We start from the raw sequence: 15,000 nt of genomic DNA on the forward strand, positions 1-15,000 counted from the left end.
ATATTTATTGAATACTTTGTACAAAAGCCTTTGACAGCTTCAAGACGCTTCCTGTATGGAGAAACTACTTGTATGCATTGCTCAGATGTGAGTTTGACCCATTCTTCAACACAAAAAGGCTTCAATTCTTGAAAGTTCCCTGGGCCTCTTCTATGAACTCTGATCTTCAGTTCTTTCCATAGATTTTCAATTGGATTCAAGTCAGGTGATTGGTTTGGCCATTCTAGCAGCTTTATTTTCTTTCTCTGAAACCAATTGAGAGTTTCCTTGGCTGTTCATTGTCTTGCTGAAATGTCCACCCTCGTTACCTCTTCATCATCCTGGTAGATGGCAGCAGATTTTAATTAAGAATGTCTTGATACATTTTTTCCATTCATCCTTGCTTCAATTGTGTGACGTTTGCCAGTACCATATGCTGAAAAGCAGTCCCACACCATGATGTTCCCACCTTCAAACTTCACTGTTGGGATGATGTGCAGTGCCATGTCTCCTACAAACATGGTGTGCATTATGTCATCCAAAGAGTTCCATTTTGCTCTCATCTGACCAGACCATATTCTCCCAGTATTTCACAGGCTTGTCCAAATTTCGTGCTGCGAACTTTAAACGAGCTTCAACATGCTTTTTCTTCAGCAATGGAGTCTTATGTGGAAAGCGTGCATACAGGCCATGGGGGTTGAGTGCATTACTTATTGTTTTCTTTTAAACAACTGTACCTGCAAATTCCAGGTCTTACTGAAGCTCTCCACGAGTGGTCCTTGGCTCTTTGACAACTCTTCTGATAATTCTTTTCACTCCTCTGTCAGAAATCTTGCGAGGAACACCTGGTCGTGGCCAGTTTATGGTGAAATGATGATCTTTCCACTTCCAGATTATGGCCCGAAACAGTGCTCACTGGAATATTCAGAAGTTTAGAAATGCATCTGTAACCAATGCCATGAGTATGTCTTGCAACAATAAGGTTGCAAAGGTCTTGAGAGAGCTCTTTGCTTTTACCAATTATGAGTTACTTCTTATGTGACACCTTGGTAATGAGACACCTTTTTATAGGCCATCAGTTGGGATAGTAATTTGCACTGACTAGGGGCCAGATTGCCTTCTAATTACTGAAAGATTCCAGCAGTTTTTTTGGCTTTCCATGCCTTTTTGCACCTCCCTTTCTTCATGTGTTCAATACTTTTTTCCTGTGTTATTTCACATTAATACACATTACTTAATTTCTGAATGTATTTGTTTTTTTTCTTTGTATGTATGAATTACTTGGGTTGTTACCAACATGTGGTGACAATTTCATGACAATAGCACCTTTGGAAATATATTAACTGAGAAAAATGGCGACGTGTTCAATACTTATTTCACCCGCTGTATATACCAAACTTTCCAGTCTTGTACCCAACTATATTATGAAGACATTTACAGAGGGATTTGTAAATATATTATTCCTAGTCTGAATTATATAACATTATATCCCCAAAACCATTGCGAAAATCGATTTTTTTTTAAGGCTATTGACAGTCTTTTCTGATTTACAGGAAAACAAAAGTAGATATCCATAAATCCCTTTGTAATTTTTTTCCCATCTAATATGCCAACAAAAGGGAAAAGTAATTTTTTTTTACCTGGCTTTAACCCATGATCAGATTTTGTATTTCAAACATTATGCAAATTAGCGCATATTTAATGAGATAATGCCTAATTTACATATTCAAACATCAAAATGCAAAAAACTTGTAATACATTTTTTTCTCATCTAAACATGAGTAATCAACTGAGAAAGTTTCATGGTGATACCTATTATTTAAGATTTTTACCCTATTCACCTGTAGTGTCTCGCCTTAATAATTATCTTGTATTAATCATGTGCTTATGTAAGCAGGGACATGGATTTTATGTTTTTCTGTGTTTGTGCAACTTAGATTATTAGGTGCCACTTAGTCTGCATATGTGCAAGAGCATGTTTGGGTCAGAGTTGATAAGGAGGGTTGAACTGTGCTTCTTTCGACCTTGTGTCAAACTGACATCCTTGCCAGACAGGAAGCATAGTAAGGGCTCAGATACACATACGCGTTTTTGTAAAAACGCGACGCTAGGAAATACATTGATTCCTATGGTACGGCGCGCTTTCACGCAAAGCGCCCCGTACCATAGGAATCAATGCATTTCCTAGCGTCGCGTTTTTACAAAAACGCGTATGTGTATCTGAGCCCTTAGATGACCTTTTAGTTCAGCAGACAAAGCCCTAGGTTTGCACACAGTCTCACTGGTGCCTTCTCTCTCTCAGCCCTACTTTTCATTGTCTCTTTAAAACCCCTGTTTTGACTGGTTGCTGCTCAGTGCCAAACAGTTTTCCGCCTTCAATTAGTGGACACGACCTCCTTAGTCCCCAGAGCAGCTCCCCAGGGTCCTAGAGACTGCCCAGTACAGCCCTGGTGCGGTATATGCCGTCCACAACCTTCCCTAAGGGCATTTGCCACCGTTTAGCCCTAGTGGGACCCAAAGAGTAGCTGTCTGTTTTCTCAAATTGTTATTCAAATGTGTTTACATGTTGAGGTGTTGTGGCCTAACAGTTTGTGTGTTTGGGTTTGTGTCTACAGTCTGAGGTGCTGTGGCCTTACAGTAAGAAGCTGCTCATCTTTAGCTTCAGCTCTCAGATCAAACCCCTCCAGTCTGAGAGTGCTGCACCTGGGAGGAAACAACCTGCAGCAGTCTGATGTGGAACTGCTTTCTGCTCTACAGAAAGATCCTAAATACAAGCTGACTAAACTACAGTAAGTAATGAATACAGCACATAACAATAACATTCCATGGTATCCACTGTGCATATAAACACGTGTCACTGTGTCCGTTTATCATCTCCATATATGATATATTTGGATATGTGCGATGTGTAAAATATTATAATCAGAGTATAATCTTTGTGATGGGTAAAATATAATTAGCAGATATATCCTGGAGAACATTCCATCAGTCATTAGTCTGACTGGAGCAGAACTGTTTACACTAATGGGAAAACCTCATAGTGAGGATGATGTAATCTACAAAATCTCCCCAACAGGTATTAACTGTGCAGCCATCAATCACCCATCAGTCTGACTGGAGCAGAGCTGCTGCAGATGCTGCAGTTTCCAGACATCAGTACCAGATGATCATCCAGCTGCCCCACGGATCAGCACTGTGTGTCTACCTGTCCACTGCTACACTTTAAAGGGTTATTTAGTTTTCTAGTAGTCTATCATCTCTAAACTGATTTAACTACTTGTGATGCCGCATTTTCTAGACACCACCTAATGGCGTACTCAATGGACTTTCGCTATTCTTTTCACCGCTAACAGAGATTTCTATAGTCTTTATTTTACATTCCCACATAACTCTCTGAACTGGTTCATCCTGACTGGTGTGTGTGGAAGCATAGGGGTGCACACTTATCACTAACACAACGCCAAACATTTCACACCACACTCATTCATTTACCGTTGTTCAAAATCTCCATTTTATTGTACAAATATTCTTCTGTCAAATCACTGATTATCTCTTGTCTTTGTATATAGCACATGAATTAGAATGACTGACAGTGTATACACCATGCCTGTTTGAATGAGTTCAACAAGTTGAATGAGTTCTTGCTGCCATTGGATCTTTCCCTGTCTCAGGAAGTGTACTCCTGTCCCAGGACAACTTCATGGTTGGGGCAGGTTCAAGAGGAACAAAGTTTCACCTTGGTGAAATCAAACAATTGAGTTGTAAGGTTTTCAATGGTGACTATTGTTAATGTCTTACCAAACTTCCATCTTACATATTTATTTGGAAAGAATGGTTCCCAATACATCCCAAAGTCAAGGAAATATTGTGTCAATCTGGTGATTTGTGAAGACAGTGATTTAGAATAGAAACTACTAACTAGTGTTTGTCTATTTTGTGGGAGTGATGAGTCTTCTGATCATTTATTTATCCAATGTATATATGCAGAAGCTTCATGGCTTAATGTATGTGAATGGCTTCACCCAGAGGTTTTTCATCAAACTTTACTCAAAAGTGCATTGCTTGTGTGAAGGACTTGTGGACTCATTATGGACATTAACAAAAACGTTTTGGCGAATTTAACTTTTACATTTGTAATTTTGAGGAACAGAGATGAGTTTCTAGCGGTTTAATCAATTCCAGGAGAGGAACTCTAACTATTTTTTTATTTTTATTTTTAAGATTTATTTTTGGGCTTTTATGCCTGAATGCTGCCGCTTGCGCCACAGCTCCCCCCAAACATTAAATACTTATTACAAAACAGTTTGTACCTGCTTTGGAGTTATTACAAACACATTCTCAGTGTGCTAAGATCGTTTTTATCAAACTAATTACACTCACACAAAAAAAATAAAAAGTGCGAAGTTGACCATGTCTGTAATTGCTTCAAAAAATCAAGTATCTCAATGCTCCAAATGAACACTAGTTGGCAGTATTGTCCCACTCTAGCACCTGACCTGGTCTGCATGCCAGCACCTGGCGGTCTGTCCTAATGTCCACTCAGTACACTGGTTATGCATACTTACACAGGTCACTGGTTATGCATACTTACACAGGTCACTGGTTATGCATACTTATGTAGGTCACTGGTGATGCATACTTACACAGGTCACTGGTTTTGCATACTTACACAGGTCACTGGTTATGCATACTTACACAGGTCACTGGTTATGCATACTTACACAGGTCACTGGTTATGAATACTTATGTAGGTCACTGGTTATGCATACTTACACAGGTCACTGGTTATGCATACTTACACAGGTTACTGGTTATGCATACTTACACAGGTCACTGGGCATGCACACTTACACAGGTCACTGGTTATGCATACTTACACAGGTCACTGGTTATGCATACTTACACAGGTTACTGGTTATGCATACTTACACAGGTCACTGGGCATGCACACTTACACAGGTCACTGGTTATGCACACTAGGTGATGTGTTTTAGATGGGGTAGGCCTGCTGTGGTGAAGGGGCAAAGGGGCACCTCTGCCATCATGACTGTATTTCACCTAGGCACCTCTGCCATCATGACTGTATTTCACCTAGGCACCTCTGCCATCATGACTGTATTTCACCTAGGCACCTCTGCCATCATGACTGTATTTCACCTAGGCACCTCTGCCATCATGACTGTATTTCACCTAGGCACCTCTGCTTGATGCCATCATGACTGTATTTCACCTAGGCACCTCTGCCATCATGACTATATTTCACCTAGGCACCTTTGTGTCTGGGTCTGCCATCATGAACGCAAATGCAAAGTATTTTAGGGGAATGGCTAAATGTATTGTGCAGAAACTAGAACTTGAACAAAAATACAAACACATACTCTGATCAAACTGCTAAAAGAAACCACTGCCAAAGTCGATGGAAAGGAGTGAAATTATTTTGGCTCTGATGAACACACAACACAACACAACACAACACCAGGTCCAGACACTCAGATAGTTTCGAGCAGTTAGGTTCGAATATATTCAAACATATTTATTTACATTTTTATTCACATAATCATTATCCACTAGTTCTTTTTTACAGTCCTAGTCATTTAAAGTGCTTTAGTGTGTTTACTGGCATGAAGGTTTGTTCAATGTTGCCAATCAGGCGATACTCTACTGGGAGGCTATCTAAGGCGCTGTTAGGAACAACAAGAAAAGTGCCTACATTCATCTCCTATGGATCATTGCTACGCCACCTCTGTGGTCAAAGGTCGTTGCTACGTCACCTCTGGGGTCAAAGGTCGTTGCTACGCCACCTCTGGGGTCAAAGGTCGTTGCTACGTCACCTCTGGGGTCAAAGGTCGTTGCTATGCCACCTATGTCGATTGGGTCAAAGGTCGTTGCTACGCCACCTCTGAGGTCAAAGGTCGTTGCTACATCACCTCCGTGGATTGGGTCAAAGGTCGTTGCTACGTCACCTCTGTGGGTTGGGTCAAAGGTCGTTGCTACGCCACCTCTGTGGATTGGGTCAAAGGTCGTTGCTACGTCACCTCTGTGGATTGGGTCAAAGGTCGTTGCTACGCCACCTCTGTGGATTGGGTCAAAGGTCGTTGCTACGTCACCTCCGTGGATTGGGTCAAAGTTCATCGTTATGACACCGCCGTGGTTTGGGTTGAAGGTCCGTCCATGAAAATATTGTCCTTCTTATGAGACCCAGTAATCTGGCAACCACCAGATCAAGCAGTCAGCCCCTACAGTCAGCCGTTACCCCCCATCACTAACCCTAACCCCTAACCACTCCAGACATCCTTTTACTGATTCATCCTTTGTCTGTCTGTCTCTCTCTCTCTACCTCTCTCTCTCCCTCTTTCTCCCTGCTATCTCTCTCTCTCCACCTCTCTCTCTCTCTACCTCTCTCTCTCTCTCGCTCTCCCAACTAACTCTCTCTCTCCCTCTTTCTCCCTGCTATCTCTCTCTGTCTCTCTCTTCCTCTCCCTCTCTCTCTGTCTCTCTCTCCCTCTCCCCCACTCTCTTTCTCTCTCTAACTCTGCACTATATCTCTCTCTCTCTATCTCTGTCTTTCTCAGTAGTTAACTGAATCTGGTTTCTGCAGTTCTACAAACATAATGCAAGTCTGTCAAGCCATCCCACAATGTGTGTGTTTGTGCAGGTTTGCATCAGTGTGTTTATGTGTTTGCAAATGTGAAAGGGAGTGTATGCGTGTGTGTCTGTGTGTGTATTTCCATTTCTGACACAGTCACACACACTCACACTCACACTCACACTCACACTCACACTCACACTCACACTCACACTCACACTCACACTCACACTCACACTCACACATATATTAACGTGTGTGTGTGTGTGTGTTCAGACGTTGTTGATGCAGACACTGAGTGAGCTTATGTGTGTGTGTGTGTGTGTGTGTGTGTGTGCGTGTGTGTGTGTGTGTGTGTGTGTGTGTGTGTGTGTGTGTTCAGACGTTGCTGATGCGGACACTGAGTGGGCTTATGTGTGTGTGTGTGTGTGTGTGAGTGTGTGTGTGTGTGTGTGTGTGTGTGTGTGTGTGTTCAGACGTTGCTGATGCGGACACTGAGTGGGCTTATGTGTGTGTGTGTATGTGTGTGTGTGTGTGTGTGTGTGTGTGTGTGTGTGTGTGTGTGTGTGTGTGTGTGTGTGTGTGCGTGTGTGTGTGTGTGTTCAGACGTTGCTGATCCGGACACTGAGTGGGCTGGTCTCTCTCTTCCTCCCTGCTCGCTCCTCCCCTGACCCCGCCCCTGACCCCGCCCCTTCCTCCTCCTCCCGGTAGCTCTGCTCCAATCGGATCTTCTCGGGGTCCTTCCCCTCTGTCCCGCCCTCCCCGCCACTGGAGTAACCATGGCAATTAGGCGTGGGCGGCGTCTGCTTGAAGAGGGGCGGGGTCTTGGTCTTGTTGACCTTGTCGAAGTATGCCAGGTCGGCCACGTACTTCCCGGAGGGGGAGAGCGAGACCACGGGGGGGAACTCATAGCCCCAGAGGATCTCGTCAGGCAGGTAGGAGGTGCGCACCTGGCAGGTAGCAGAGGTGATGTATTATTATATATATATATCTACACACACACACACACACACACACACATACACACACACACACACACACACACACACACACACACACACACACACACACACACACACACACACACACATGTATACACTAGAGGTAGGAGGTGCGCACCTGGCAGGTAGCAGAGGTTGGCTCCACGGTGGCGCTCATCATCACCAGCAGCTCAAAGTCAGCCAGCTCAGGGTCCGACCAGCCGCCACCTTAGAGGGGTGTATATTATTATTATATATATAATACACACACACACACACACACACACACACACCAGCTCAGGGTCCGACCAGCTGCCACCTGAGAGGAGGAAATATTATTATATATATAATACACCCACACACACACACACACACACACACACACACACACACACTCACTCGCACACGCACACGCACACGCACACGCACACGCACTCTCACACGCACACGCACACGCATACACACACACACACCAGCTCAGGGTCCAACCAGCCCCCACCTGAGAGGAGGAAATAAACATTAAAGGCCCCTTCACACCGTCGGTAATCGTCGGTTATCGTCGGTGATCGGCGTAGAACGCTGGTCCGATAAAAACTGTTTTCATGGAGACCAGCATTCTTCAACGTATTATTTAAACGCTGAAGAAAGTTTGTGAAATGTTTTACTAACGTCGGCTATCATTAGTCAGTCGTTACCCTTAGAGTTACTTGGTTAGTCGTTACCCTTAGAGTATCTCGTTAGCTTTGCAGTGAACGACTCACTGGCGACCTGTCAACGACCACTGAACAGACCCCTAGTGTGTCACTTACGTCAAAGGAATGTCATATGGCGTCCAATGAGCGCCATTTGAGTGTTTCCCGAACGTCCATGCATGTGGTTATGTAAACCGATGCTTTTTCAGCAGGGTTGAGTTGATTTTGGGCTACCATAGAGAACACCCACTATGGAGGATCCAGAAAGACTAAGGAGGGTATATATGCTTGCTATAGCCCAGCATGAAGTAGATGTACTGGACTTGAACATAGCTGAGCACATTGAGGGACTGAATGCAAGACAGAAATGTCCCTTAATTGTTTGGTTGAGTGTATTGAGCTCACTGGAGGAGTTTCAGAACGGCGCATCCATGGACAGCTCCAGCCTTCTGTCCTGGACGCATCGTCCTCTTTGGGGTCTTCAGGGTCTTCAGGGGGTGTCACATGTGACGTGTTGTTCTTCGTCCGAAGACATTGCTAGAGAAAGAGGCTTTGCATTCTAGTAGCAGAAGCCCCCCTCACACCTTTTGTTCGTCTTGGCTGCATGATGGTCACTGTTCAGAACAACTGAATCCACTATGATTTTCCAGCGTTTTAAACCCGTTAAAACCTGTTGACCGTAAAACCCACACGCCAACTAAACGCTATTCTGTCGTTATTCACACGTTAGTCACACGCTCAACACGCTCGTCTAACGTTGACTAATCTTTCATTGCGCTAGTGCCACGCCAGCACACTCGCTAAACAATTTTCAGGGCTGGTCGCTGTTACACGCTAGTCATGTGTTAGTCACATGTTAGTCACACGCCAGATGTGTCCACCTCACCCAGGACGCTTGAAAATGTAACGATAAGTACGTTGACCTTTAATCCCCATTAATCCCCAGTCAAACACCTTGTTAATACCCACAGTCAAACACCTCATTAATACACTATTGATCCCCACAGTCAAACACAGTGATGGCAGCTTCATACTGAAGGGATGTTTTATGTGTCGATTGATGAGATAACACATTTATTTAATCAATTCATTAATTGATTCTGAGTCTGAAACATAATGACATTTAAAAAAATCATGGACACTCTTTCTGTCCATCCTCACGCATCTTCATGAGAACAATCACACATGCTTACTTTCAGCCTTCACACATTCTCTCTCTCTCTCTCTCTCTCTCTCACACACACACACACACACACACACACACACACACACACACACACATACACACACACACACACACACACATACACACAAACACACACATTGTTCTATCTATCCCCTCACACACACTCACACACACACTGTGAAGGAAATTATTAAATATTATCATGAAGTGTTAGACTTAAAGGAAATTCTTATAACTGCTATTTCTAAAGTGTTTTCTGTGCTCTGGTTATGTGCCCTGTTTCTCTGTCCTGTTCAATGGAATGCTGTCTCTTGAGAGAGGGGGTTGAAGTTATCTTAGAAAGGCATTGTTAGTTAAGGTATTTACAACTTCGTCTTCAGCAATGGGAAAACCAATTGATGTGTTGTAAAACTAATGTCATGAATGTTTACATTGAGATTGCAATGGTGATTGATGATGCCATGTGGTCTGCGACATTTCTGTGACTGTTGGTTTTTAATCAAGTAAGCTAAGCAAGCTACTCAGAGGTTGAGTGAGGGGGGTTAAGCAAGGTTCCTTATCTTAGTAGGACAGAGGCCAGATGGCAACTCCGGACAGAGGAGGGGTTAAAATGTATTTTGTAACCTATGCTGTGAATTCTAATAAATGGTTTTGCGCCAGGAACAAGAGCTCAGAGGTGATGCGAGACGGCGTCAAATACCTCTCCGCTTAAAAGGCCTAAGCGTAATAGATCTGTTATAAACTTTGCTCTGGTTTGTTGGTGTCATCTTATTCTAAGTAATTTAAACAACTTAGCAGAGTTCAGGATTTTTTCCTGACATCTTGGTCCTTACGAGCTGGATCCCTCAAGATCGCCGCCGAGATGCAGACCCTGGAAGCTGACGACGTTGCAACGCCTGCCACGACTACGTTCGGCAGAAAGACCTGTGTAGTGAAATTCTGCATAGGCCAGCTGACGGTTCTGCACCTGGGAGGTGGATCTGACGGGATCTGGAATCAGCTTTGACCCACATATAAGTAAGTGTACTGGTCATTTACTTACAGAGTAGTAGGGTAGTTAAAGCATTGCCTGGGGCTGCTTAATTAAAAAACAGACAATAGCTATAAAGAGATTCTGGGAATCTAACGATGTCTGGGACATCAAAAACATGTTTTTAACAAGTCTGGGACTTGAATAGGTGTAGAGTGATTTGCATCGGAATGCATGGACGTCTGTATGAATGTTGTGTGTGAATGGAGTAAGTGATTGAACAGAATTAAAACAGCGAAAAACCTCTGTGTTAACACCCAGAGGGGCAGCGGACCGGTGTCTTTTGCCGGCCTAGAAGCTTCTGTCCCTGGAGATTTCGTTGATCCATTTGAGATATTTTGTTTAATCCAAAAAACTCACCATAGTAATATTGTATTGGCAATAAGAAGTACATGGTTAAGGAAACATACTAATAGCCAAATTAGCCATACAAAGTACGTAGAAGGTTGGATAGAGAAACGTAGTTGAGCGGGGAAAAAACTGTGTCTCGTTTCATTGACATGGCGTGGTCGAGCGGTTATGACGTCATCACTAACAGACAAGGTAAATTGACCACGATCCGTGAAAAGTCATACTTATGTATTACTTAAATGAATGTATGACAACTGTTTATAGTTCGCAATACGTTTACAGCTCGTCCTAATTATAATACGTTTTGGAGAAAGGTTCTAAGGTGTCTTCAGAAATCATAGCGTATGAGAAGACTTCGCTGAAGCCCAAAGCCTAGAATTTGAGCACTGGTTGAAACAAGCCCTATTGGAAGAATAAGAAAGGTAGAAGTGTGGATTATAAGAGCAAAGAAAGAAACATAGCAGGTTAAATAGAAAGCGGGAGAAGGAGAGAAAGAAGAAGGGAGAAAAGAAAAAGCAAGTTTGATAAGCTTGAAAGAGGGTGATGAGTATGTAGGGACGAAATAAAAGAAAGTAAAAATTATACTTAAGTCCGTCTCCTTATAGAGACGCAGGCGAGGGAGAGAACATCATCATCGCAGCATTAAAGAGGCATACAATAATTGTATTGAGTATTATGATAATGAGGATGCTAAATCTATATGCTATTTGATAAATAATATAAATAATATAAGTGCAGATCGATTAGAGAATTAGGAATTTCAGTCTGATCAACCGAAATGTCTCTATTCCATAATGGATTTTCCTAATATAGTATAGAAATGATAAAGTTAGTATAAGAGGTGCCGCATTCCTTAAAGGGTGTGGATAGGCATACTAGAGAATTCAGGATATTAGCGTAAAGAAGGTTATGAATTGAACGTAGTCAGAGTTGAAAGAGCAATAAGTATGAGTCTTTATGCCAAAGAGAATACAAATAGTCACGAGAATTAGTTAAAAGAAGGTCAGCATTAGTTAACATCGAATAAAGAAACTATAACAGTGGCAACAATGTCAACAGATAAATAATTCGCTAACAGGATACTTTTTAAAAGTACAAGTCGGGTTCATCCTCTGTCCGTTTAAATCTTCTTGAATAAGATGTAATGACTAAACTAGGCTTAGCCATATCACAGAGTAGGTAGGAAAGACGGCAAGGCTATGTGATAGTTAAACAGCGCGTGTATTAATATAAGAAGGGCAAAAGGAAAGTTCAGAGACTTTCTATACATGGGTTAATTTATTTACATGGCTGGGTTTTGTGGTATGTGTTTTCACTCACATGGACAAATAATATGAATGGTCTGTCTTAAAACTCAGCGTAGAGGTTAGAAAGTCACTTCTATAGTCATCTAATTGGTTAATTATAGCATTAATAGTAAAACAAAGTATACGGTCTCCTTAATGGTAAAGCTATGACCGTGTGTGCAGGGTAAAGGGGTGTTCTCCCCTTCGACTAATCTACAGGCTGACGGTACTGCCAAGTATCTTGGCTGTGTAGAAGTAGCCTAACACAGGTATAAAGCTGTATGACTTGAAGGGAAGTTAGCAACATTTACTTTCCGAATTAAATACTCGATGTTGTCGGAAAATTCTCAAAACAAATTAAAGTACCAGAAGGTTAACCAAGTAAAAATTAATAGTGAGATTCTTAAAATCTGTACTTTTGTCTGTCAGAAGCGACAATGCAAGATTAAATCGTATTATCTGATCCATACATTTAGTTCACACGTAGCTAATGTGTTCTAATAGCCATGGAGCAGGACTGAATACTTGAGATATAAGATTGAGCCTACATGATTTATTTTAAAAGATAAGATCAGTGTATGTTGTTTCAATTACGAGTAATTGTGAGCATGTTGTTATGGGACAAAGTCTTCGTCCTGGGTGTATGTTTTTTTAAAAGGTAGCCTATATGGAAAGAAGATACTTTTTTTGGGAAAAACATAAGAAACATTATAGACATATTATCTAGGCCCATGCAGGTTGTTTAAGTGACTGGCTGTATGTGGTCATGTTACACCATGGAATAGTGCAGCAGAAGGCTGTGTGTGTGTTTGTTCTAGTTGTTTTGTCTGATCCATTATCTGAGGATCGATTGTTTTTGTCTAGAGATGATTTGGTTTAGGAGAAATCGCGTTTTTCATTCTTTCTGGGATTTTTTATTGGGGGTGATTGAAAATCAAAGAGTTCATTGTTGATTTTCAGCCCATAGTTTTGTGTAACTGGCATACACTGCATGGAAATGCTGCTACAGGGTAATATCAGGGGTCTCTGCTCAGAGATTCTAGGTTGTCAATGGAAGTGATTGATGTCTAGGAGTCTAGCTTGTTTGTTTAAGCAGAGAGAGATAGTTGCATTGATCAGGGCATGTCTGTTATCTCAAATGGCAGGAAATGTATACACAGACAGCAAATGCTTTTGCTGCTTCACACATTTTAGTTAAATATAAAAGTTGTTACAAGTGTTACTTGAAGCAATTCCATTACCTATCAATATGAATATAAATATAGATATAAATGGGAAGCAATTTTGAGTCATGTGACTTTACATGCCTCAACAGGGGGGAGGTGCATACATAATAACTATTATGTATTAATAAACTATAAAAAAAATTTTTTTAGTCTTTTAGTGAAGCAATTTGAAATGATAAGGTCTGACATTTTGTGAATGAGGTTTACAATGGCCTGATTGTTTAGATTTGGTAGTTTTAAGTATGCACATTACCCCTGCTCAAGGTCTACCATTGTCAATCTTTGATATACTTATACAGAATATATATCACACTCCAACTGTTAAGTGCAACATACTGTTCGAGTTTTTTTTCTGTGTCCCCACAGGAACAAGGCCAGGTGAAGGTGGGAGTGACCATACCAAGTGCTACTGGCCACACCAACAGCCAACGCCAACGCTCCACCTGTATTCACCTGTCGCAATGTTAACTTAGATTATTAGTAGGATACACCACTAGCATTGAGTAAGGTTTAGTGGTTCCCTCCCGGGGGTTGAGAAATTTAGATCTTGACCGTCTGAAAGTCACCGAATTCTGTAATTCGAAATTTTACTCAATATAGTATTGGTGTATCCATTTTTTGTTTTACTGTGTTTCTTGTTTATATGGTTTATTGTTTTTCTGTAAATTGCATAAATAGTGTAATTCGGTTACAACAATGTCTAGACTGTTGCTATTAGTGATTATTACAGGTGTACTTTTGGGTTTATAGTCCTCCACAAGTGTAATGGAGAGAATATATGGCACTGGAGAATGTTACTCACCTGTGTAGTCTACTGATTCATGGGATAGATATGCATCTATGCAAGCGAGCAGACGTAATAGACTAATTTCTAATTATGTACCTTAATGCAAATTCTTCTTATCAACCTAGACTTAAGGTTAGACCATAGTCATATCAAGCCAAGATCTGTGTTGGAGAGAAGTGTGGCCCAGACAGCTGGGGCTGCAATACTACATCTTGTGATGCAAACGGTATCCAGGTGCAGGATGTGTTTAACACGACCCAACCACTAGTAGAGCTAAATACTACATTTTTGATGTCACCTTAAGTGATAGTCTATTCTGTATAGCCATTATGTGTTGCAAATAATGGAACAATGAGAGACAGAGACAGTGTCATTATTACGGATACTGTGTCCTCACGCACCACTTCCTCATCCAATGTCAGTACATGGGTATATATTGTGCCTTATGTTGGGGTTGGAATGAAAAACACTGCCCCTCTGACAAGGGTATTCCTACGTTGGGAGAGGTAATGTGGGTGTGTGGTTAAAGATGGTACAGTCAGATCCCTTCACATAGGTGGGGCGTACGCGCCCCCGCTCAGGTCACGGACCATGTTTATGTGTTAGTGCGATCTCACAAGCAGGGTTATCTCGTAAGGAGAGATTTGCTGTTGAGAACCATGACATCAAGTGCGGGACTGACATGCCTGATGATGATTTAAAAAGATTTGGACCAATAGTATCACAGTAATTTAGTCTCTGATTCTGTCTTTAGGCTTAGGTAGAGTCATGTTAATAATGGGAAGGACTTAACTATAGGTTAGGACTATGTGTTAATGTCACCTTAGTCAGCGGGGAAGGCCTTAAGGACAAGGTTTCTCAAAGTCTGCTGATGGTGAGGAAAAAAAAATAGATTAC

General features: G+C 41.8%; 1 protein-coding gene across 1 annotated transcript in view; it reads right to left on the minus strand.

Annotated features, from left to right (window-relative positions):
- Positions 1–7,167: 7,167 nt before the first annotated feature.
- Positions 7,168–15,000, minus strand: part of LOC308381840 (ATP-sensitive inward rectifier potassium channel 10-like) — a gene marked incomplete at both ends in the record, with an annotated part of 14,568 nt that continues 6,735 nt past the window's right edge. Inside the window, 2 exons of the mRNA XM_080859457.1 lie at positions 7,168–7,495; positions 7,665–7,773. Coding sequence (XP_080715583.1) covers positions 7,168–7,495; positions 7,665–7,773 — 437 coding nt within the window. The remainder of the gene's footprint in view (positions 7,496–7,664; positions 7,774–15,000) is intronic.

This window comes from Sprattus sprattus (assembly GCF_963457725.1).
Source record: "Sprattus sprattus genome assembly, chromosome: 20".
Taxonomy (NCBI): domain Eukaryota; kingdom Metazoa; phylum Chordata; class Actinopteri; order Clupeiformes; family Clupeidae; genus Sprattus; species Sprattus sprattus.